At 43.1% G+C, this 26,490-nt stretch overlaps 1 protein-coding gene across 1 annotated transcript in view; it reads left to right on the top strand.

Annotated features, from left to right (window-relative positions):
- Positions 1–26,490, top strand: part of myt1lb (myelin transcription factor 1-like, b) — a 105,739-nt gene that overhangs the window by 24,904 nt on the left and 54,345 nt on the right. Inside the window, exons 2-4 of the mRNA XM_053433767.1 lie at positions 7,070–7,183; positions 12,607–12,652; positions 14,874–14,907. Of these exons, the coding sequence (XP_053289742.1) occupies positions 12,607–12,652; positions 14,874–14,907 (80 nt within the window). The 5' untranslated portion in view covers positions 7,070–7,183. The remainder of the gene's footprint in view (positions 1–7,069; positions 7,184–12,606; positions 12,653–14,873; positions 14,908–26,490) is intronic.

The following is a 26,490-nucleotide window of genomic DNA, read 5'->3' as shown; positions in this document are numbered from 1 at the left end:
TTTCATCTCACTGTCTGTCTGTTGAGGAACGACTGTACGAGCCTTCTCTGTAAATAAGAATCCAGCCTTTGTTGACAGACGGCCACGTGGAGGGGTATCGGGTCACCCACCGAGGCCCGGGATCTAATAACATCTGCCAGCAAAACACTCAGATTCTGAGGACAAGCCGAGCAATGAGTGACGAAGGAGTTGTTTTCATTGGTCGGTATCATGGACTGTGTATGAAGGTGGACCACACGTCTCCACTTCCTCCGACTGTCCAGAAATCAGGCCAAAATATCACCAATTCAGACGTCGGGCATTTTGGACATTTGGAGACAGTCTTTCCAGTAGTGACCAGTATCAGCTGTCTCATCCATTTTTATAGCATCACATAGCTGCTTAAATCCAAATGTACTTGAAAATGAACATGAACATCAGTGTGATAAGAACTACCTCAAATGACAAAAAGCATCTTTGAGAATCAATTCATTTGACATGTACATTTACTTTTGAGTTTGACTCAAGTCTAACATGGAGGAGGAAGGGCTTTTCAAAATATACTGCACATCGCCACCAGGTGGTGATCGTGGCACTTTGGCTTCACTTTTGCGGAGCAGCCATGTTATACACAATCTATAGCTGGATGGTCAACATGTATTTCGTCTTATGGATACTTTTTAAAAACTTTTATTGCACTAACAAAAAATTTCGGACAAAATTATAAAAATCTATCGTTGCTGTGAAGCCGGCATCAAACATACAGCTTCTCGATTCAATACGACTCATTACTGCAGAATTAAGGAAAAAGAAGGAACACATGAGATTACCACCAACAAACAGTGTGGCGCCTGCTAATTCTTTTGAAGCTTTGGCTTTAGAGTTTAATAGCGTTTAATCAGATCTGAATTACAGTCCAATAACAGAGTGCGTATTAGCTGATAATTAGAGAAACACCATAGAAATGTTTGAGAGAGTTAACAGTGAAGCTGCGAGGTTCTCAGCTGTTTAGTATCCCAATCAGTATTTCTGTTGTTTCTTACCAATGGATCATATTTGAGATATATATTTTTTTAAATCATCCGCCAACGCATCAATAAGAGTGTAATATCTCAATCTCGTCAAATTTCTTATCTGGTTTTACTTTTTTGGGTTTGATACAAGTCAAATAAAACCTGCACACGTTGCGTTTCGGGTTCACAGGAATGATGCTCACCAGACAACAGCAGCTTCTAGACACGGGTTTGGTTCTTTGCTCTTGCAAACTGGTCCGAAGGAAAAGCAGATCATCAATGTGTGAAATGTCACGACTGCAAAGTGTCGCTGTCATTGGTTCATCAATCGTTATTGTGTGCAGCAACTCAGCCACTTCTCCAATTGTGTCTAAATGGTTTTTAATGTTACAGTTCCAATTATTATTATTATTATTATTATTATTATTATTACAAGTCACATATGCGATTTATGCGATATATCTTTTGTGTAGAGGCCTGGACACACAGCAGGTCGTCTGTGTGGTTGTCTATGGGCAGAGGTGGCGTACAGCTCTGTTTTCCTGTGGCTATTTCAAGTCTTTGCTGTCTCACTCCCTGACCTTGCTGTTCTCGAGCTGCTGGGGATGAGAGATGGCGTTAACACTTCTAAAGGCGTAAATCACCTCCCTCTCTCCCTCGCTTTCCTTCTTTCCCACTTTCCCTCTTTCCCTGCCCCCCCACCCCCCAAACACACACGAACACAGGCACAGGCACTCTCTTTCTGTCTCTCTTGCTGCCTCTCACTGCAATGTTGTTCTCTTCACTCGCTATCTGCACTGAGAGGTGATTGGAGTCTTTCCAGTGTGATAATGGGCCATATAAACACACACACACACACACACACACACACAGACACACACCTTTTTACAACCACACTGCAGAGCGAGAGAAAGAGCGAGACAGAGACTCATCAAGTAATTAAGACCCCGGCTCTCCCATGGAAATTAAAGGAATGGCCCTTTGCTCTTATCTCTCTCTTCCCCTCCCTCAATCCCTCTCTCTCTACCTCCCTCTGTGTCTCGCTGTCTCTCTTCCACTTCCTGCTGGGCTGATTGCTGTCTGGCTTCTCTTCTCACCTGAGTATTTCACTCTCTTTCCCAGGCAGCCGACCCATAGTGCATTGTGCTGGTGATTACCCCACTGTGGGTAATTGCGGCGGCATTTCGCTCGATGTTATTTCCCCCACACTCTGGCCTCACAGAGGAGGGGGCGCCTCCCATGAGACGGCAGAGGGATGGAGAGATGCACTTTTAGCTTTGTGTGTGTCTTATGTATACACTGTGAGGTCCACTGTTTGTAGATATATAGATATATATATTGTATATATATTCTTTCTTGGGTTGGCTTATCCACACTTCCTGCTTGGACAGTGTGTGTGTGTGTGTGTGTTTGTGAGCAGAGCGCTGTGTGACGCAGCGGGTCAGGCACGCGGTCAGTTCCATCTCTCGTGTCCTTGAAGATGAAATTGGGTCAGAAAGCTGCTGTTACCTTAGCTCACTCTTCCTCTTTGATAGGAGCAGGAAAAAGTCCTTAAGAGCCGGCCCACTTCACCACCTGACAGCTCCTCTCACCCTTCAACCTCCAGTGTCTCCGACAACGCGGCTGTGTCCAAAGATATTTTTACAGGAGACGGTCAGCCCAGCAGACACATTGACTCTTTTCAGCTGTTCAGCCAGCAGGCAACATGGTGATTTATCACAGATTGCTTTGTGGTTTCCTCTGCTTGTCGCTCTATGGTTAGCATACAGCTGAATTATCAATTATCAGCTGAATTATCAATCTCAATGCATCTTAGCCTATTCAATAATTTGGGTATACCCAAACTATTTAATCGGCTAATACGGTTAACGTTTATTCAATAGTATAAGTATTCAATATAAAACAAACATTTTATAATATAATTAATGATTAATATTGACACTGAAATATAAATTAACAAAAATTTTTAATGATTTAATTAATTATTCAAACTAAACATTTCTTTCATCGTTTGAATTTCATTGTGGGTTTCTGTGGTGTCACTGTGTAATGCCTAAGTGGACTTTATAGGTTGAAATATTTCAGTTTTAAGATAAAGTGAATCTTGTTTTCTATTTCTGAGATGAAAAGCTTTTCATTGACTAACCTCTGTGCTGTCTGGGCATGCTGAAGACTGCGTTGTGACTCTGAGTAGACAATAAACCAAAAAATAACTAAAATAAAAGTCCAAATATAGGTATAGGCATCATCCCCTCTCTACTTCACCATTTGTTTCCCGGGTGTTTGGACGTAGGTTTGACTAACAGTATGTTTTTGGCTGTAAATAATTTATTGACATACAGTACACAAAAGAGAAAATGTTACTTTGTTGGATGGTCCATATGCAACAGGGAGAAAGATGGAATGTACAGGGATCCCGCTCTCACCATCAAAATCCATGTACTATGGCGACACACTGACAAAGCCTGTTTCATCTGCAGCATGGGGACAGTCAGACCAAGAAATCAGAGCTGCTTCTTGTCCTCCTCTGTGTGTGTGTGTGTGTGTGTGTGTGTGTGTGTGTGTGTGTGTGTGTGTGTGTGTGTGTGTGTGTGTGTGTGTGTGTGTGTGTGTGTGTGTGTATGTGTGTGTGTGTGTGTGTGTGTGTGTGTGTGTGAGAGTTTGTGTGCGTGTCTGTGTGTGTCTGTGTGTGTGTGTGTGTCCAAGAGGCAATGAACAGGCACTGAAAAGAACACAGAATATGGAACAGAGAGAGGCAGAGCAATGGAGAGAGAGATTTCATCTCCTCTCTGCCTGTATATACATATCTGCTAGAATGTAGGTCAGGCAGCCCCAGTCACTCTCAGAGCCTGGTAGAAGGAGATTGCCGTGCGTGTGTGTGTCTTTGTGTGTGTTCACGCACATCACATGAATAAAGCATGTGTCTCTTTTGTAACATGTGCATATTTTTGTGTGCCCCCTTGTCCTCATGTGCCATATGTGTTTCTCTATATGATGGGTTTGATTTCTTTTGTGTGTGTGCCTGCGTGCTTGCGCACATGTGTATGTGAGGGTGTGTTTCTAAAATGCCTGTCATGTACAGTATGTGTCAAAGAAAATGTCACAGCGGACATCACAGCCTCCCTTCCTTAATGCCTCGTATGTAACTATAAAATAGGGTTTCATTACAGTCATATGAGTCTGTGTGTGTGTGTGTGTGTGTGTGGGTAGGAGGGTGTGCCAGAGCAGCCAGTCTTTCCAGGCTATTTACGGTATGCTCTCTGGCTTTGATAGATATAGGAGCCCAGTAAAGCACAGGCACGGTCCCCTCTTTTTCTCCAAGGAATAGACTGTGAGAAATATCACTTCTCTTTCAATCTCTCTCTCATATCCACACACACACACAAACACATATACACACACACACACACACACTCACACACACACACACACACACACACACACACACACACACTCACACACACACACACACACACACACACTTGTAGAATTGTCAGTAGAGAAGAAGAAAAGGAGACCGCAAGTGTGTTTGCGCTGTCTGTCACTGTCCTTGGTGCTGAAACAGACTAGCACTGCAACTCCATGACTAGAATACCAACCACACACATACTGACACAAAGTACACACTCACACATGTTGTATTTCCTCGTTGTGCTGTATCTTTTTCTGCTTTTTATGTTGTCCCATCAGACTCTATTCATTTGTCATTTTCCCCTCTCCTTTTTTTTGAGACACACACGCACACACACACACACGCACGCACGCACGCACACACACACACACACACACACACACCAGGGGAGTGTGGGCCGTGTCCTGATGAGGAGTCAGGGAGCTGTGATTTGTCATCAGCCTCCACATGAAGACCTTCATCAGAGGACAGACCCATCACATACACGCTGATTAGAATGACCAAGGGGCCATGGATTAGTGAGTGTGTGTGTGTGTGTGTGTGTGTGTGTGTGTGTGTGTGTGTGTGTGTGTGTGTGTGTGTGTGTGTGTGTGTGTGTGTGTGTGTGTGTGTGGGCGGTTTGTATTTTATGAGGTAGAAGCAGGTGAAATTATTCCACAAATTGAGTTATAAACATAATTTACACTGGGTTTCATTAAATAGATAGGTAGAGTAATGCCCTATTTTCCAGACAAAAGCCAGATGTAAGTGTTTCTTCAACAAGTGAGAAAAGGAGCTTTTTATAATTTTATACAGAAAATATAACTATTACCCATGTCCAAATTCATTTTGACTTTGCCGCACTTCTAGGACCATTGTGATAGTGACAAATGTGGCCAGAGGCTTGTTTGGTTTGACCATCCATCCATCCATCTGTCCATCCCTACATCCATCCGTCCATCTATCCATCTATCCATCCCTACATCCATCTATCCATCCATCCGTCTGTCCATCCATCGCATTCTTGTGACCACGATTTCTCAGGAACTTTTTGTGAGAACCTCTTCAAACTTGTGACATTTTAAGGTCAATAAAGGTGTTGGGTCAACTTCACCACCATAATTTCACATCATAATTCAGAAGTAGGAGGAATCTGTTTGAAACTATCCTGATTGTATAGAGCTGTAACGGTTGTTGAAGGCGCATGTGACACATCCAGCTTTTATAATGTCTAGCGTCTTTGCAGCAACCTCCCTATTTGAGGCATTGTCCACAGCTTTGTGTTGAATGAACACACACAAGGAATTTGACTCAGTTTTGTTGTGCTTTATCTCAATGTGACAACAACAACAAAAATACACGCAACACCTTTTATTCCCTCAAAGTCTCAACCACATGTATTATATGAATCTGGACGGACGAGGATGTAAACTGCAGCTTCACAGGTTGGCGGAGGCTTGGAGCCGCGGGATGGTAATTCTAGTAAATGAATGTAAATGCTGTTAGGGCTGCACCAGCGACTTGAATTAAATACAAACCAAACCTCTGACGCCGTTTTTCAAAAAGCATGAAAGATGGCACATCAGTAGCTGTAACATGTAAAATATACTTTGAGTGGGCCATTGTTTCACATTAGGGTTTCACGTTAATAGGCCTTTTCAAAGTTGTTTTCCACTGTCCCCTTGCAACTCGCACAGGCTGTTTCCAACTTTGCCTCGCTCATTATTCCCACTACAAAGGAAATGGACAGAAAAAAAAAAAAGCTGAGGTGTTTGTGTATGTGTGTGATGAAGGGGTAGAAAGAGAACCCCTGCTGGTTAAAAGTAAAGTCCGCTTGTGCTCTAAAAAACCACCAGCGCTCCTTTTACATAACACACAACGGGCACCCTGAACACTCACTGTACGCCTGTGGTGGTGGTGCGTGTCCTGAGGGACCAGCTATTGCTTTTGTTTGAGCTGCTTTGAGACAGATTGGGAATGACTGCGGAGCGTGTGTGTGTGTGATCGTGTTTGCATGTGTGTGTGTGTGTGTGTGTGATGGGCCATCTGGTGTGCTCCCTATGGGGGCCTTCATTCTGTGTGATGGTCCCTATACACTATCGGCACCTCATCTGTTCTCTCCCATACATTCGCTTAATTAGCAGCAGCGGATGGAGAAAAAACAAAGACAGGCAGAGCACTCAGGCAGAGTCTGAATGCACATTTTCACTCACACTCCCTTTTTTCCCCCAATGTGTCTTTTTCTCTTTCCGTGTGCGGTTATTTCACCTTTTTCTGTGAGAAGGTGGGGCATCGACCCCCTTAGCTCACCCACTCCCCTGTCCCTCCCCTCTCCTCCAACTCAGCGAAGGATGGAGAGCTGAGGAGGGAAATCATGAAGGCAGGCACGGATCATTAGCTATATTTGTCCCCCACTTCCTGCAGAAGATGATAGATCTGGCTAATTACCCCATGTGGCCAAGCCTGTCGCACGCGGCAAGCGGCCGTTGTTATGCCGGAAATCGACGTTGGGTTTTTTGGCGTGTGCCGCATAGCTGATGGTATATGACTATTCATGAGCCCCGCAGTCAGAAGGAGAGGAGGAAATTTCCAATCCCGTCATGGCTGCGTGTGAATGTGATTGTTCTGCAAATGGTTTTTAATGATGTATGTTCACCGTCCTCTTTTTCTTCTGCCCTCTATGTAGAAAATGATTGTGGAGGAGATGTGGTGAGCCGTTCCCGTCCAGCTGAACTTCACTCGGTCCCAGTGGAAGCAGAGGTCTGGACCAAAGAGCTGCCTCAACCCCAAACCATTTCAGGTAGAGTTTGTTTCAACATGTGGTCACACCTAACTCATCAAAGGTGTAACTTTATAATCGTCTTTGCTTGTCCTGATTCAGATTTGCATGTTAAATTAGCTTTTCATGAAGATTTAGGAATTATTTATTTGATGGAATCAGTTTCAGAAAACACTGCATTTTGCACTTACAGGTAAATAATATGGATTTTAAAAGGCCATAGTTAAACAGTAGAAACAGTATAAACCAGTCCACAGACTGTAGAGGTCATCTGTTTGCAATCCTCTGAGGTTTGTACGAAACCTGTTCCACTACCCACAATTAAATCCAAGTCAAATCTGGTCCCATCTGAACCTATTAGCATATGAACCGTGACCCGACCAGACACCTGTGATTAAACACACATGCAACGGACAGTCTCGTGTCCGTGGTAAAGTATTTGTCAACTGTTGCAGCACCTGGGCTCCTCCACCTAGCATGCTGCTATCAGAGGCTAATACTTTTCGACAGTTCTTACAAACAGCGAAACAAATGAGAACACATCCACCGCTGGCTTCCTTGGTCTTTATGTGATTCATGTTGATGATCTAGCTTGTCCGCTGTCAGTAGTGACAGTTATTTAAGTGGAGGGTCAAAGGTTGAGTCACAGGCTCTCACAATAAAACAAATCCTTGCAGCTGACAGGTATTTCCTATAAGCTTATTTAGATGTTAAAACATACTGCACATTCATTTGAATTTATGATTTCTCTTGACAAAAACACACTTAGTTTCTGACCTCCAATAGCAATTACATTGATTCCAGTCCCTATGTAGTGAATGCAGTTTTCAAGGATACAGGGCAACACAGCTAAATCAAATCAACATTTATTTCGGGGGCAAAAGGTATCAAACAACCTCAGGTCCACTTAGGCTCTGTGACAATCCTGCCAGTTATAAATACACCTGAGTTTAATCCCTGCACTCTGACCTCACTGCGCCGGCTGATAAACACTCGTATTGTATTCACATCACAGCTTCTCACTCCTTAACGCTTTGGAGCCGTCACCCACCAAAGCCGTTTACCATACTAGTTAGGAATCGCTCGCCAGATTTCACTCTCTCTTTATCACGCTCGCTCTCCGTCTCACTCTGATCGTCCCCCCTCTCCCTCTCTTTCTCTCTCTCTCTCTCTCTCTCTCTCTCTCTCTCTCTCTCTCTCAGCGCCCACTCAGATGCTATCTCTGCAGCCCTTCACACTAATTCAGATGCACTTAGCTCCGGTTTGGCACACATGTTTACTGTCACTATGATGCATGGCGTAAATACGTATTCGCAGTGAAATATGATAATGCCAGCAGAGTTTAGTTGGCTCCCCATTGCTACACTGTATGGAATACCAATGGGTGTGTGTGTGTGTGTGCGTGAGTGTGTGTGTGGTGGTGTGCGTGTGTGTGTGTGTGCGTGTGTGTGCGTGGAGGAGGAGGGTGGGGTTGTTGGGCGCCATATGCTTGAAATGCATTCTCCCAAAACTTCAAGGTGAAAACAAAGGGAAACTGATAACGATGTGAATTGTTGTGACAGATGTCTAAGCCCCCCCTCCCTCCTTCCACACCACCAAAATGATAAGAGCGCACACACGCACGCACAAACTCACACGTAGTGCAAAATGCTAGTTTTATGTCTCAGTTCCTAACACAATAATCGCTGTATTTCTTATCGCGCTTCATTCAGTAATATCCTGACTCTTCTCTATCAAAGAGCGAGACCCCCCCATCAATCTGTCGGTGTCAGGTGGTGCTCTCGTGTCCCGTCTCATCATAAAGACGCACTAATAACAACAACAACTGGCGATTTACATGTGATTCTTGTACTGATGACTGTATGATCAATACGCACACATTCCCTCAAACACACACACACACACACACACAAAGCTGCTTTTCCCCCCTCATGGGTGAACTGCATAAAAACTTTAGCTGCGTTCCACATTCAAATCACAACATGCATATATTCTGCGAGGAGCTCTGTCGTCTGAGAGAATTCCACTGATTTAAACACTTTGGTCTGCAGGCTTACTGTAGCAGATGCATTTGAAATCAGCCTGCACCTTATGCATTTGCACTTGTGTGTGTGTGTGTGTGTGTGTGTGTGTCCGTGTGTCCGTGTGTTTGTGTGTGTCCGTGTATGTGCTGAAAGTGAATGAAATCCTTATACAATATACGCTGCACAATATCGCAAGTGGATAAAAAAAATCATGAATGCAAATTACAGATATTTCTGTCATGCACATTTGGAGACAAAGAATGGGAAACAGGAATATGAGCTTCAAAAGTTTGTTTTTATGAAATTACCTGCTGGTTCGTTTTAAATATGACAACTGAACCCCAGTGGAGGTCGTTTGTGAAATGAAATGTTCACATCACATCAATAAAAACACAACTTTAGCACTGAGTAGAAGGATGCTGTACGGGTCAAGGAAGAACTTGTTGACTTTTAGTGTGGATGTTGAAAGATCTGGCACATTAGTACTGATCATGTGAAATGTGCTGCAGCTTGAATGAATTGAAGGGGTCTGTTGGGCCTTGGCAGTGTTGTACACCATCATAGTTCTTATTAAAGTTGCTGGTTGTGAGGTAAAAAACAAATAAAAAAACACGCAGAATTTCTTTTGCATCATTATATGTATTTGCTCGGCCAACCTCAACTTTTGGAGGCGGCATGAGCATTACCGGGCGGCTATTCATCTGGGCCCGTAATGCCATTGATCCAGGGTCTAATTGAGACACAGACAGAGAAGGAGTGGGCCTCCTCCTAATCCTCAATAAGCAGGCTAACCTTCATTACAGCCGTGACATTTTCCCATGGGGCGCTGAGAGAGAGAGAGAGAGAGTGAGGGAGGGAGGGAGGGAGAATGAGAGATGGGGGGCAGGCCGAATATGAAGGGCTCTCCAACATATGGCGAGCTGCAGAGGCGTGCAGGCTTCCTTGGTCCAACTCTCATGAGGAGCCTTGAGGGTAGAAAGAGGAGGCGACAGGACTTACACTGCTGCCACCGTTATTGTTGCTGTTGTTTTATTCTGCTGCTGCATTCACTTGTTGTTGACACTGTGTTCAGAACTCGCTTAAAACGGGGGCCCTCAGAGAGAGCCTGGCAGCTTCAGATAGGCTGTTTGTGTGTGTGTGTGTCACAAATTTTAGTCCACAATGGATACTTAATATTTTACCGATAACAGGGGAATCGTTCTGTGATCAGGTAGTCTTTTTGTATCTTAAAAAAAAAAATTCATTTCATTTTCACTATTTTCAGACCAAGGTTCTCAGTTTAAAGAAAGTTTTTCAAAGAGATCCCCCTCATATAAATCTATTTAAATGTAACATTTTCAGCTGGATTAGCAAATATAGAATTGATGACAACTTAGTGCAGCTTCATTTCTCAACCTGACTGGGATGGGAAAGATTTGCATTTCCAACAAATGTGGAGGCTGACAGCAACACCACCTTCTACTGTACGAGGAGAGCTCCACCTAGAGAAAGTCAAAGTTTCTCTGGGTGGTCATTATATATATATATATATATATATATATATATATAATGACCACGGATATAGTGCTAAAAGTTATATTTGACAGTTTTAACTGAATCGAGTGAAACCGAGCGCGCCCCGTCATCTCCTCTGGCTCTCCACACAAGTTTGTGTGTGTGTGTGTGTGTGTGTGTGTTTAAGTGTGTCGGTGTGTGTGTGTCAGCGCTAGAGACGAGCTGTATTATTGAATGAATATGCAGCTATGGAGAAGATTTTGATCATCATGTGATGATCAGTGTTATATTGTGGCCTCATTGCAAACAAGTAAACGTTCAGCTGAGCATGAAAAACATGCAGAAGCTAATTCAGTTATAGTAATCAACCACTGTGTATATATATGTGTGTGTGTGTGTGTGTGTGTGTGTGTGTGTGTGTGTGTGTGTGTGTGTCTGTGGACATTCCAAGCTTCCTCTCACACACCCACACAATATCCTCAGCCGCCCCCAAAATACTCCCGGTCGTTCCCTCCCTGCTCCACTAATAAGATTTACAAGGTATCCTTGCCTTTCATGATTTTATTTTTCTCCAGTTGAAACATTTATAGCCATTCATAAAGTAACACGCCATTAGGGCTGAGGGGCTCTACAGTGCACTAAGTGTGGTGTTAATAAATCATGTTTAATAAAAAGAGACATCCAAACAGGGCCACAGCCCCTGTCATATTCCGAATGCAGCATGTACGAATATTTAGGGACATCTGGAAATAACAGAGATGTCCCGAGGCGCTGGGGCTCCTCAACAATTTATGATGTGTTGGTAAGGGGATAGACCCACCTTTAGAAGGATGTGTAGGTCGGACATACATGAAGAAGAAGAAGGCCTAGAAGTGGGTTATAATGCTTCCTGTAGCATGTAAAGAGCCTGAAAGGTTTGAATACTGAGGAGCATAAAGAATAAATGGAAACCTCACAGTTGATCTAGGATGATGTGATTTCTTCAATACATCTGTGAAATCTCTAAATGGATGGAACGGTTGGGAAAATGGATGAGATGGTCAGAGAGAGGGATTTACTGAGATACAAATAAACTGTAAAGTGTATACCTCCACCAGGCCCAAGGTCTCCTTAAGAAACCACATTTAATTCGACTAAAGTTTTTATTACACACAGTCATTAATATCAGTCCCCTAAACATCAACATCTAGATCCATGAATTACTCTCTGAGACATAAACGGAAATGTTGTAGAGCGGCCACAAGGGCCAGTTCAAGGCAGCAAGCAGGAGAGAAACAAAACTGCATATAAAGGACAACACTAATTCCGACAAGGCTGAATTTCTTTTTAGACTTTTTTGAATTAGAAAATGATCAAATAAAAAACAATTACAAGGATGGATAAGGTTAAAGTATGTCCTCAAGGTAAAGTGACCATGCCTCCCATTAGGACTGTTCACCAGTCTGATGGAATAAACCCAAACTTCTTCCTGTTGGTTTTATGTACCATCTAAAACGCTCTCTTGAGGGCAGCAACCGTAGAGGACGTGTGTGAGGTCATTGATAATCTCATACGCCTTTTTAACGACTAATCAGAGTCTAAATATAGATTTTTCTTTTTCATTGAGGAGATCAGTTTTTCATCAATGCACTCATGTCAAATCCGCAGGGGGTGTGTATCGGTAAAAAAGCATCTGAAGCGATGATTTTCCTTTGTATTTAAATTCCTCACATCTTTCACACAAACACCGTCAGTCACTCCTTCACCTGAACGACATGTCGCGTCTAAGCGTTGCAACATCAGGTGTGAAATTCCTGTTCGACAAGGAGGAAGAGAAAAGCGCTGTGAAGCTGAAAGAATCCGAACCCGAATGAAAGACACATTTTTTTTGCGGTGCTGTGTGTTGTGTGTTGTGTGTTGAACAGCTTGTTTGTTGCTTCTCTGCAGATGGAGCTGGATGCAGACGATAAGCGCCATCGAACACGCTCCAAAGGTAACCGCATGGATTTGCACACACACACACACACACACACAGGTGACAATGCCATTCAGGGTGACCTTCACTCCCCCAACTCAAACACACATGCACAGACACACACGTTCACTGTACACACACAACTGCACAAATCGCAGACTGTGACACTCGAGTTGCCTTTTCTCGCTGCTCTCGTGTTCTCTATCGCTCTCTTGTTTTTTCTCCTATAATCACAGTGCATGTTTTAGGAGCTCTATTCAACAGTGAAATACCCCCCACAGTGACTTATAGTATCATCCAACAAAAGCATACTTTTTAAAGAACAGGTAACTTTGGGTTTTACCTGACAAACCAGTGACAGAAACCAGTCACTGAACAGATGACCAGTTCTCTGTAGCAGTCAGTGCCTTCAGTCTGTGTACTGAGTTGAACGTGTCTTCTTTCACGTCCTCAATTAAACAACATATGTGAGGAACTGGATCAGAGTCAAAATCTTTTATTTCACAATAATTGACTGACAGTCGTTAACCAGTTTCAATGGTAAAAAAAATTATAGAACTACTTGCAAGAGGTATTCATAGTAAATTCACTGCAATGCTTTATATCGGCCTGAGAACTTTTATTTTGAAAAGTTGTGAACTTGGGTCTGAAAAAGTTGACAATCAATATATGGGAAAATAACAGCAGTTAAGTTAAGAGTGTAATTGTAATTGTATATATAAACCACACATGTGAACAGTAATAAAGCAAATTCTGTTTAATCTTTTTTTTTTTTTGAAGCATTGAATCTTCACTGCAGATAAACCAGGTAGGATGAACTCAAAGATTTCTAACTTTACTCTGCACCATAGACCAAAAAAAGCTCCTCACACAACATCCAGCACACAAACTGAAATGGAAAAGTGACATTATATTGTTAACCTGTTTGAAGAGGACTCAAAAGTGACAAGGAATAATTCTGAAGTATATCTCTGGAGTCCAGAACTAGAGAAGAGTCCATTACAAAAAGGCAGGTTTAGAACGGGCACTGCAGTAGTTACAGTAAATACAGCCGCCTCACCTCCTCCCAGGAAACTATGACAAACCTTGAAAAGGCCTCGCAAACCGTGAGACTCCCTCAGCAGCCGCCGCCCCCCCCCCCCCCCCCCCCCCCCGCGCACTCACAGGTTTAGAGAACCTGAAAAGAGGTGTCCATCAGAGAAATGTCTTGATCCATATTTCATCACCTCTAACTTCAGAAATTCTGTAACATCTTTGACCAAACGAGGGGGGGGGGGGGGGGGGGGGGGGGGACTGTTGTTCCTACATGGTGTGGAGCAGGCCCCCTGTCTGAAGGCTGCGACCACAAGGCCCCGGGTTTGATTGAGTTACAGCCGTCCTCTGCTTGTCGGCCGGCAAGGGAGGGAGAGAGGGGGAGTGGAGGACTTGGCACTGTGGTGGTCTTTTATAACCCTGTCCTAAATCACTCCTTCTTCACTCGTTCATTTCTCCCTCTGTGTCAGAATCCTCCAAAGTGTAAGCAGAACACTTCTTTGCTAAGAGCTGAGGGCGCGATGCCGTGCATACATTTCACGCTCATAATTCAAAGCCTCAAATCAAAATGGGTGACAAAAATAAGTATAGATCATGAGCAGTGATTTCCAACATGTCTGTGTAAGCTCTCTCTCGCGATAGGAAAAAAAAATGTTGACTCTTGAAATCATCCAAACTGCTTTTACTTTACTTTATTTCCATTCCAAACTCTGATGCATGAATACTCGTATTGTATCGCACCAAACTGACTTATACCTAGATAGATATTCTTATTTTCTTTTTCACCAATTTTAATTCTTACCACAGTCAATAATGTATCTAAAAGCATTTTGATAGCATTTTCCATACCCTGAAAAACTGAATGATCTACTGCCTTTTGTATTTAATATATGTCTGAAGTTTTAAATGAATAATCACATTTTCAGTTGATATATTCACCCAAACACAAAATATTTTACTGAGGGTTAATGACGGAGGACGTTGAATCCTTTACAGAATGTTTATCTTTTTGATTTGGGAGATTTGGGAGTATGGGTTAAACAAATTAAATAACATTTGATTTAACCTTTTCATTTTTAAACTATGTTAAACCTGCACAGACGGGTTCATATATGTGTTGTACAAAGAAGCTGTGGACGTAGCATGTTCGAGTCTGTCCTGTTTCATAATCATTCTCTCTCTCTCTCTCTCTCCCTCTCTCTCTCAGTGCCTGTGGATCCGGCGTTAACAGAGCTTTTCAGGTCAGTGGAATTGAAGGGCTGCACTGCACCGACACACACACACACACACACACACACACACACAAACTCACGCGTGTGTCGGTGTCGTCACTGACCTTGTTCGTGACGACGTCGCTGCGTCTCCTGTACTGTCTGATCGCCTCCTTCACATTAGCAGCAGCTCACTGTTTTGCCCTCAGATTTCACCTCCTCCTCTTCTATTTGTTTCCTCCATCACAAAGCCATAGTTGAGGTTATTTCGCGTTCACTGCATCCCTCCCTCATAGTGCGAATATCTCACTTAGTCTCCCTCGCTTTCTGTGGACGTCTTCGATGTCACAAATGATGTTAACAGCATCACAGAAACACCAAAACTCTTCCTCCCCTCTGGATAATACGTTTCCCCCATATGAAATATTAAACATGAGGGTTTTCTCCTCTTTTAATGTTCCAACTAGCCGAGCTAAATAATTCTGTTTTTGTCTCATATGCCTGATGATATTTAGCATGATAGCCAATTATCAGTTCATTACCCATGCAGCACAACTCCTTCTCTCGTTCTACGCCCACAGCTTTAAAGTTCCTGTTGGGTGAGTTGAGTGGGTGGAAGGTAGAACACAACTTTATTTCAAATTCAATGCTTTTCTTTGACACTGGGAAAGTTTCTGCCCACTATATTTTCAACAGCTATTGTCTTTTTTGTAATAATCGCTATGAAATGAATGTTAAAACATAGTAGTGTGGTTGTAATTTAATTGCTGTCACCTGGGCCTTTCTGCACAATATAATGTAACATTTTGCTTAGAGCCATGTGAAAAGAAGGACAAGTTTTCATACAGAGTACTGGCTCAATATGATGGTTTGGCCTGAATCAGATTAGCCATCCATTATCTACCGCTTGTCCTTTTGTCAGGGTCGGGGGTGCTGGGGCTGGAGCCAAACGCAGTCGATATTGGGGGGAGAGAGGTGGGGTTCAGCCTGTCAGGTCACCAGTGAATCGCAGGGCTGACTTATAGAGACAAACAACCATTCACTCTCCCATTCGCTCCTGTGGGTTTAGAGGGAGGGTGTTTTCACACATGAAAGTCTGGACAAAGGTCCACACCAAGGTTCATGCCTTTGTTTCATCGTAAAGATTTGATGTATGACATACGTGTGTCCTGTCATCGTCACCTATGTGGACTTCATCTTTTCTATAATTGACAATGATTGGTTTGTAGACAGGCATGTATCTGATGTTGGCGTGTTGGCAAGATGGCAACGTTTTTGATTAAGTGCATAGAAACTTCCCACGAAATGTCACACTCACGATATGTACCAAGGACAAGGAGCAGCTCTTTTGGTCGGATAAGAAGTTGGTCTGCTGGTATGGACTGTGATGTGAGGAATCTTTCGAACCTTTTATTTTAGTTTGGATTAAACCAAAAAAGTCTGAAATGTAGGACCAACCGAGGTTACTTTGAAAGCACCTGGAGACAAGCCCTGCAGGCGCAGGAAGAACATGCAAACTCCCCAGAGAAAGGCCCTGGTGGAGCCGGGGTAAGAACCCACTTCTTGTGAGGCGACTGTGTTAGTTCGGATTTCACCGCACAGAGCAGCGTCTCTTTTGAGCGTTTGCTTCAAAAGTAGTTTTTAGCATTTGGCACCGAAGCTGAACCCAGCTGTAAAACAAAACAACCTGCAATGTTGTTATCCTGCATTGGTCCAACTCCTTTTTTGCAGTGATTTGACAGACAAAATGAGGGAAAAAAAATGTATCTCAACAAAACAATTGCTTTATCAGCCATTCAAATGCACCAGCCACTCAGAGCAGTCACATTGTCCCGACTGATACTTGCACGTGGTAACATCTTATTGACTTATGTTGCACAATGTGCTGCGCAGCCTCTAGGGAGTCTCTGGTGTGCAGCCCAGAGGATCTAACCAAAGTTCATTAATGCTCGCAGGTCTGTCCGCTTGTCCACACGAGTTCCATTTGTGCCAGTGAAGTTTACCATGCACACCGAGGCTGGAGCAAATGTCCAGGATATATAATTTTTTTTCTTTCTAATTATTTCCACTATCATTTGCAGTTTGTTGAGTATAATGTGCTCGGGGATTCGAGGGTGGCTGTTTCATTGTCCTCTACTCGTCTTTGCAAGTTGTTTCCACCGCAGTAATGTGTGAATTTCATTTTGTCCTTGGCCGTGTGTTCGGGGCTGGTTGCAGTGACGATAAGCATTCCTGCCAACCTATATATCAATAAATAATATTCCACCTGGAAGATTACTGTGTAGCCTTTAGCTGATTTTCATAGATAGTACAAGGTGTACTCTCCCTCCTCTCTCTCCCCTCCGATTTCATTCATTCCCTACTTTCGCCATTTTCTATCATTCTCCCTCCCTCTCTCACTTTTTCCCCTCTCATCCTCTCTTTCTCTCCCTCATCCTGCTGCTGCCTGCAGATAGTAATTAATCAGGGGATCGATGTGAAGCCTATCTCCAGGCCGAGGCGTCTATAATGTCGATAATGCTGCTCGATGGCCTCTCTCCCCGGAGAGCTGATAGTCTTCAGGACAAACACGCTTGACTTTGCATGGAGCGGCCCGGCCTGGGTCACAGAGGCTGCTGCTGCTACGCGTGTGTGTGTGTGTGTGTGTGTGTGTGTTTGTGTATGCTTGTGCGTGTGCATGCTTGTTAATATGTGAGTACCCTTCTTGTCTACAGCCATGTAAAACTGCAATCACATACAGAACCTGCACACACACACACACACACACACACACACATGAATGGGCTCAGAGTGAGGTGTATTGATAAGTGTCAGGTGAGTGAGAGCAAATTACAGAGAGTGACTGGAACTGAGGGGATGCAAACTAACTAACTGCAGGGTTTTTAAATACTCACACGCATCACATGTAACAAGGCTGTGACTGAGAAGAGATCAGGGTAAAGACCCGGGATCACTAGAGCCTGACTGATATGGATTTTTAGGGGCTGATACTGATATTGGGGGGTAAAGCTCAACTGCATCGGCCGATATAATATCTGAAAAGAAATTGTGAAAATGTGGCAATGATTCCTTTATTATAAATAAAAAGAAACACAAAAAGAGACAGATTTGACCTAAAACACTGTAAAAAAAATCTGCTAATCCCTATATTGATCGAGCTCTAGTGGTCCCACAACACAACCAGTGGGATCAACAGGAAGTTATGGACCCTCTTCCTCCATCATTACAAATCAATAAACTGGGAACATTAATCTGGAGTTTTTCAAATGCTACACTCTTTAAACCTGACTTTCCAGGTTAGTTGTATCCGGACTTATTGAGGTTAATTATTCATGATTGGACAATTGTTTTAAGCAACAATTTGTACCAGGAGCCGAGGTAATATGATGGGACTATAAATGATTGAGAAGTCAGGGTCACACAGAACAGATTCAAGAACCTACGCATGCCCAAAAAATGTAATATAATCAGCACATTGGAGGAATCAATCCTATTTTATTTTTTGAATTTGGCTTTAAAGTAAACATATGCAGTTAAACATTATTACGTGTTGATTCACGGCAATGGCAAATTAAAAGTTTTTGTCATTAAGGGCATTTAAAACACAAGATGAAATTGAATGTTATCAGTTTATTGGCAGTGTGTTGTAAATGGCGACAAGTGAACCCATAAGAAATTGGAGCAGAGAAATGGCAGAGATATGTATGTGGTAATGTATACAGTTTGTTCATTAAAGAGCAGTTTGTTTATTTCCTTTTTAATTTTTCTTGGTCACATTTCATTAGCTTTTCTTTTGGGATTGCTATTGGAAATATTTGTGTTTTTAAACTCTCAGATATTAATTTCACTATCAGCTTAAAAACACCGGTATCGTTAGGCCCTGCACATTTCCCTCAGATTTTCAAGCTTCATTGACTTCATACAAAAAACATCTGATCTCAGGTCTGAACATTGTTATGGCAGTAAGGTCCCTGACTAGTCATGCCTCTGACACAGTGTCCAAGTGGACAGGTCAAAGTGTGACCTCAACAAAGACTCATTTAAGGACACAGTATGATCCCACTGCTCAGACCACATTCAGAGGTGGACTGTGATCTGTGCATATGTCCATGTTCTTTGAGCTCTTTGGGCTCTGTGTTGTTCACATAGCATAACATTTACAAATCGCTTCAGCTGGCTTTGTCTGCAACATATCTTCAAATTTGAAAAACAATGCACTACAGAAAATATTCAGTCAGTTTTATCAATAACAAACTACAAAAGTTTTGTCTCCGCAATCAGTCATGATGAGCGTGAGATCTGTTCAGTGTTAACTGAGCTACTAAGACCCAGATCACCCAAAATGCCTATTGATGCCACGTATGAACAGGAACATAGTAATATAGACTTACAGGACCACTGCTGTAATCGAGGTGGATAGTGATGGAGAGACAATATGGATTCCAAAAATTTAGGTTCGAAGAAACGTTTGAGATTTTGTTTTCGGTGTGTGTTTAATTGCAACTGCCATACGGTCTGTGTAATGCATCCACCAGGCAGCAGCGAGAGAGGGGGCTGGACTGTGCGAGACAGAGACTCACTGCATAAGCATTCACCCTCCACATCTCAATTGTCATTTGCATATTTACAGTCTGCCATGCAAATCATGTTTATTGGTGCGTATACAGTATAAGCTCAATAGGGGAGGATAGTTTTGTGCCAGAGATTCTATAGCAGGGACACTGAAATAATAAATTGCCCCCAACACCCCCATTTCTGAAAATAAATGGCTCATCCTGGAGTAATCCAATTTCAAAAAGACGTCTTATGTAACTAGGACAGGACGAGCTTTTACTAATTATGGTGTTAATGCAGAGTGAAAACAATCCAGCTCATTTAAAATAAAACAGCGACGATTTGCGAAGATATTTTTGTGTTGTTGTGCGGTTCATACCGCTTCACATGATAAACCAGAGCTTAATCCATCAGTATGCAAGGGTGATGGATGTCTGGCTTACAACAGTAAGGTATTTGTTCACTAGAATGCAGGTATCAGAAAAAAAATAAGCCATCAATATGTAAAGATTTTCAAGGTAGATGTCTCGGTGCCTTGGGCGCACTTGCAGAGGTAAACTATTCACTCCCTTATTTGCATTAATCAAAAAAAGAAAGGAAGAAAAAGAAGAAATCCAAGGAAACAAAATCCAGATTTGCACGATTTCACCTTGAGCACATAGATTTCATTGTCAGTTCCGTGCGCCCCGGACCTGAAGTGTTGAGAACAGTTAAGTTGGGTGGATAACTGCTAAAGCCCCTCATTTTTCCCCTGTCAGATTCCCGCCTCCGCACAAGAGACATACGGTTGTCCTCTGTCGCGAGCCGGCTGAACGAGAGCGGCGTTGTGCTGCCCCGGCTTTAATTGCCGGTGTCAGAGCTGAAACATGGCCGAACAGGAAATGATCAAGTTAATGAAACCTTTTAATTATTCAACATAATTGTGGAGCGTGATTAGCGTGTCGGTGAATCCCTGGCCTGGATGTTCACAAGAGGTGTCTCGCTCTCACACACACCCACACGCACGCTCTCTCTCTCTCTGGGTCTCTCTCTCTCCTTCCCTTTGTCTCACCCACATGTGAACACTTGCTTTCCCATAGTGCTCTCCCCTCATCCTTATTACCCACCATTCTCCACAGCGATACAACGAGCGGGATCAGTCTGCGTTATAATTACTCGCCCTTGTCTCCTCGGGGTCGTTACTCCTCCAACCTCAGCCTGTATGCCCACTGGCCCGAGCCCCTGCAGCCATTCTGCACATCACTCCGGGGCTGACAGGCACTGGCATATTGATCTTGAGAGGTGGAGAGCACGAGAATGAAAAGAGCCTCCTCCTGCATTCCACTGCCGCTGTCTCTTTGTCTAGCGCCGCACACATACCCACACATACCCACACATACCCACACATACCCACACATACCCACACATACCCACACATACCCGCACATTTGCCTACTGCGCACGTCATGATTAAAGACGACTAAAACAAACACAAGGATATCAGTTCATCAGCACGTCTGAGACTCCTTCCTATCGCACTCCGCTGGCCTTGGTCGCTCCCTCTCCTCCTTCCTCCACTCTCCTTCCTGCCCCCTTCTTAGTTCCCCTTTCCTCTCCTAACACCCTGTCCCTTTCTTGCTCCCTCTTTCTCTGCACCCCTCCCTTCTCTCTCTCTCTCTCTCTCTCTCTCTCTCTCTCTCTCTCTCTCTCTCTCTCTCTCTCTCTCTGTCGGCTGTCTCTGGCAGAGCTAATTCCCTCTTCAGATGGCGCAGCTCTCATTTGCATACTTATCAAAGTGTTTGGACTACCCGACAGAAGCTGTAGGAAGGTGGGGTCATTAATATGTTAATTACCCCCCCCCCCCCAATCCCCCACCAACGCCCCCTCATCTTTAGACGAAAGCGCACCATCCATATCCTCCACCTCTCTCTCCGCTTCACATGCTGCCTTTGAATGTCTGAATACCCTCAGAGGCCCTGCAAATGCTATTAGACTCTGTAGACAACCACATATGGGGGTAAGGGTAGTTTCACACTGTTTGCACGTGTGTGTGTGTGTGTGTGTGTGTGTGTGTGTGTGTGTGTGTGTGTGTGTGTGTGTGTTTGTGTGTGCTACAAATACTTACGTGTGGTAATGGATTAGGGCCATGTACACATTTCATAGCCATATTATTATGATCACGTTGCACAACTGACCATTCGCTTAACTTCTTTTCAGAATAGTGTATTGTACGGCCACTGCCTGAGCAGCTGTTACCAATGCAAGGCGGACCTGTCAAACTTCACATTTCATTTTGCAAGACCGGAAACACGTGAACAAACAAACTTGGAAGAGTTGATCACAAATGAAATTCTGACATAAGCTTTAAAATTCTGCAAAGTTAATGCTACTTCTAAAGTTAAGGAGAAAATGATCAACTTCCTAAATTTGTTTGTGCAAAAACTTGACCATTGTTGAAATTTCTTCCTCGTCTCATAGCCCCTATGATTTCTGATGCTACTGCTTGGTTTCATCTGTATCTTAAAGCTTTCGGAAGACTTGCATAAAAGTACGGACTGAAGGTTCAGTTCCATTTCGTAGACATTTGCATGTATGTATGGAACATGTAGCCTTTAATCAGAATACTGTACAGCTTAGTGCTAGTGAAGGTTACTTGACAATAACTGTTGCTTAATGTTGCAGGTCAGTACTTACGTCGCTGCGCTGAAGGAGAGCAACGTCCCTTTAATTCAGATTTATCTGCTAAGGAACACAGGTTAATGGGTCACTGGGGTTGGCTGTTATAATGAGGCTTGGCTGGCAGTGTATTGTAGAATAGTAGATGCGTTTGACCAAGCTTTTGTGTCATGGTTTGCTGTTAACTTTGAGTTTAAGCTTCCTATTTGGAAATTACTAAATCGACATAATTCTGTCATTCATGTTGGCAATGAGAGGTAAGAGGTTTGTGGAATGAAAGAGAGCGATGAGAATAAATCAACGTTTTTTTCTGTAGAACATAAATGTAACCAGGGAACTCGAGTGTTTTCTAAAGTAGGTTTCAATAATTCAACCAGGGGAGTGAAGGAAGAGGAGCGATTACAACGCTGTAAGTCACGAGGTTTGATTTCCGCTTTTCGAGGACTTTGATAGGAATTCCAACAACTACATCGCTGAATATGATAGAGATAAGTAGGTTTTCTTTCAGTCTCTTGCTTTCACCTCTGTCTTTGTCTCACTTCTTCATGTCGCTGCCTCTGCAGGTGCAGCAAGGAGAGACTTTCTGTGTTAGTATTATGTGTGTTGGACAATGTAGAAAGGCTGCAGTTTATTTCGCATAGACATTTTTTACAGCAGGAGACCATCAACACTAGCTTTGATTACCTCATTGTGGATATATTTCTTTTTCTCCCATTTGGGTAAAATGACATTTATATTTATTTGCCCCAGAACTGTGAATTAACAACTATGATAGACCCACTTGGTTTTGTCGATGAATGGTCATATACATCATTTCTTTAGATGTCCTTTCTTCTAATGCCTCCATGCCGATGGCTGGAGGCATTATGTTTTCAGGTTGTACGTGTGTCCATCCCATTCTTGTTTCAAGAATGTTTCAAATCGTTCACAGGGTCTAAATGATAAACTTATTCGATTTTGGCGATCAATAGAAAAAGGTTACTGGGATCCCAGAACAGGTTTGGTGTTGGTCTTCGTGGTGTTATTGTGAAACACCAGCACACAAGTATAAATGTTCACAACAGTGTAGGTCAATGACTATAGACTATGACATAGGCTCAGTAGGATAGATGCAGGACAGAGGTAGGGCAGAGCAGTGTGAAAGAGTAGAGCAGGGTAGATAATGGAAAAGCAAAAGAATGGTTTGAAAAATGTATCAGAAGAAAAAACAGTGTGGAGGGATGGAAACAGATGTAAAGGAAAAGACAGAGATCAGACAAGACTAGGGTGAGATGAGGAGACTCCTCACATTGTTGTTAGCAATAATATAGGCTTCGCAAATCGCCCTGGTCGTACCACTAAATACATATTTTCCATGTGCCAAACTGAAAGGGTGTTCACTTCAACCCACACAGGGCAGACTTAATAATTACTCTCACTCTGAATGCAATTTCCTGGTGGTAATGATTGACAGATTGTATCCATGGTGTCGGGGGGCCAGCCACGCCCCTCCTGACTACGGCAGAAATTAGAGAACAGCAGGAGCTAAATTACACCTTAGCCGAGACCTCTGGCAAGAGGGCAGGGAGGGAAGCATGATGAATGAGAGAAGGATCAGAACAGAAAGGTAGAGGGTGAGTCGCGTGGGAGCATGGAGATGATTGGAGGAATAGCTCGGAAATACATTTGTAGCCGCACACAAGCACACGCAGAGCCTAGGAGACACACTCACGCACACACACACACACACACACATACACACTAAGGTAATGGGTCTGCAGTACCATTGGAGTGCAAAGGGAGAGACACTTAAATGCCATCTCTACAGCTGGGATGCTATTTACTCCATCACAAACCCCCACACACACACACGGCCATCTCCACCCTCTCCATGTCATGCTCTCAAAGCACTCAGCCTGATATGAGAGCAGCAAGCAACCAGCAGAGTGGCACAATGAGTCTCAGGGCATCGACACAGGAGGAGCTCCACAACAACAGGAAGGGGGGCAAGAGGACCAACACATCATTGGCTTGTGCACATTGTGAAGCAAATAGTAAATGATGGACAACAATCGACTCTGGACACACTAGAGATGAGTGTGATAATTTCATGTTGTGATTATAGTGACCAAAATGATCAGTATTTTTAAAATGCACTGAACAGAAACAATGATAAGACATTGAAAGCTAATAATAATTTGTTGTATGTGTTGTTAAATTAAAAAAATGTATTACTAGCATCTCACTCACAGACACTGCCTTGTGGACATGTACCATAAACTGTACAGATGGACATTTCCAATTCCTCTGAATAACCGGAATTGATATATCGGGAATATGAGCGCTGCCATCTTGCACATTTGAAGCCTGCGTCTGCACAGTAGTGCTCGGAGGACGGAGTATGAGATCCCGTAGATATACGCACTTGACAATGTGTGTTTCAGTCTCAGGGGTCAATCATGATGTTTCACCCCGTTTGTATAACATTAACTAACTAATGAAAACAAAACTTAATGGTAAAAGTGACATTCTGACAATCATTACCGTGATAAGGACTACCTACTACCTGGAGTTTGTTAAAAACATATTTAACGTGCACTTGACTTCTTGATTTGTTATATGCCCCATCCACTAACATGGAGCAGGCAGGATTTATGATCTATTCTGTAACCAGCCACCGGGTGGGGATCTGGATTCGCCTTTTGGGCACTGTCATGTCGTCCATCTTTATCTAAATTGTCTGTGACATGTATCAGCTACTACTTTCTAGTCAGCTTGATGTAGACCACGCGTAGTCACTGACGTTGTGATGTAGTGACCGCTCTGGTGCATCCAAAGACATCTGCACAAATCTGTTGTTTGAATTGTTGAAGTAAATTTCCTCATCCCCCCCGATGCACAAATTTACATGACTCTGACCCTCACATACTTGTTGATGCAGGAGAGTACAACACTGGTGCCTTATATAAATACAAATGAGTACAAAGAGGGTGACAGTTCTTACAATGAGCCCAACGACTGACAGAAATACAGTGGAGGCTTGTTTTGAGGTCTATAGTTTTTTTTTCCTGCCGGAGCATTTTTCCAATTAATTCCACAACTGTCGGACTTTACGTGACAAAATATGTTGATTGGGTGAATAAACCAGGTAATGACGCAAACTGCAGCAGAAAAAACATGTAGTATTTTCACAACACTGGTGCCTGGTGACAGGTTCCTACATCATGAAGACACAAACTCACATTCACTGTCCAGCCGCAGTAAGCAAGAGATTAGAGCTCCGATGATCAATGAGCGCCATGATTCTGCGGATGCAACTGCTCTTTGATACATTCACTGTTGCTATGGTTCGAGCAACTTTGCTAAAAAAAAACAACTCGTGGCTTACTGCCGCAGACAGGATGGGAAAATTGTCAATAAGCCAGATAAATAGAAAGTTCTGACTTGTTCTTTTACTTTGACATCTTTCTTTGTAGTATAATACAGTATAGTGTTTACTGTGTATTCACAAACAGTGAAAATATCTTAACAAAAAAAAATGATTAGGCTTATTACAAATCACTGACAGTTTTTCATTTGCCTGCATTTTCATGTTTCAATAGAATAATACAATAACTTAGTTTTTAACGTGTATAAGAAGATATCGTTTGCACTCACTTGAATGAAACTTGACTTGCTTGTATACAACCCCTGTGTCACGCACCATGGAAATGATGCAGATATTAGCGCTAAACTGATGACCTCAAAATAGCAGGACACACACCTATATGTTGTAGCATCTATTGAATTATTGTTTTAAGTTTTGTTACATTTTAAACTTTGGGTTTGGTCTATTTAATGTTGTAGGATTCCAAATCCTTCATCCATCACTTACTGTTGCGGGATTAACCCGGGTCCAATTTGATAGTAAGCCTATGCAATGAGACTGAATTTGTAAGTTAGATATCCGTTCCATTTACCGCTGGTGCCCTGAAGAACTTAATTTTTTTATATTAATATTTGGCTTCTCTGCACCAACAAAATGCTCTACAAGGGCGGTGCTGGCTGCTGATGCTAAACTACTTGTGGCCGTCGTCTGATGGTCCATTAAGTGTTTGAGGCTAAGACAGATGGTCTCCTGTAGGCTTACCTCTGTCTGGGTAAAGTGCTGCCAGGCTGACTTCAAGGGCCCTCGACTGGAGCAGAGCCTTCAGAGCAGACTCTTCACCTGGAGAGAGAGGGGAGCGAGGCAAAGGGCAACGCACTGACACACCCGTTCGCACGCACACTCACACCCACGTTGTCGCTCTTAATCCGCGCCAACACAAATATAGACATACCAGCCACACACACGCACGCAGACACCTCCGAAGCCCTCACACACGCAACCTACTTCACATGTAGAGCAGCATTCCCAGCTGAGTGCCGCTCTCCAACCTGGCAATT

The sequence above is a fragment of the Pleuronectes platessa genome, chromosome 11 (assembly GCF_947347685.1).
Source record: "Pleuronectes platessa chromosome 11, fPlePla1.1, whole genome shotgun sequence".
Lineage (NCBI taxonomy): Eukaryota > Metazoa > Chordata > Actinopteri > Pleuronectiformes > Pleuronectidae > Pleuronectes > Pleuronectes platessa.
This window is presented reverse-complemented; position numbering and strand designations above follow the sequence as displayed.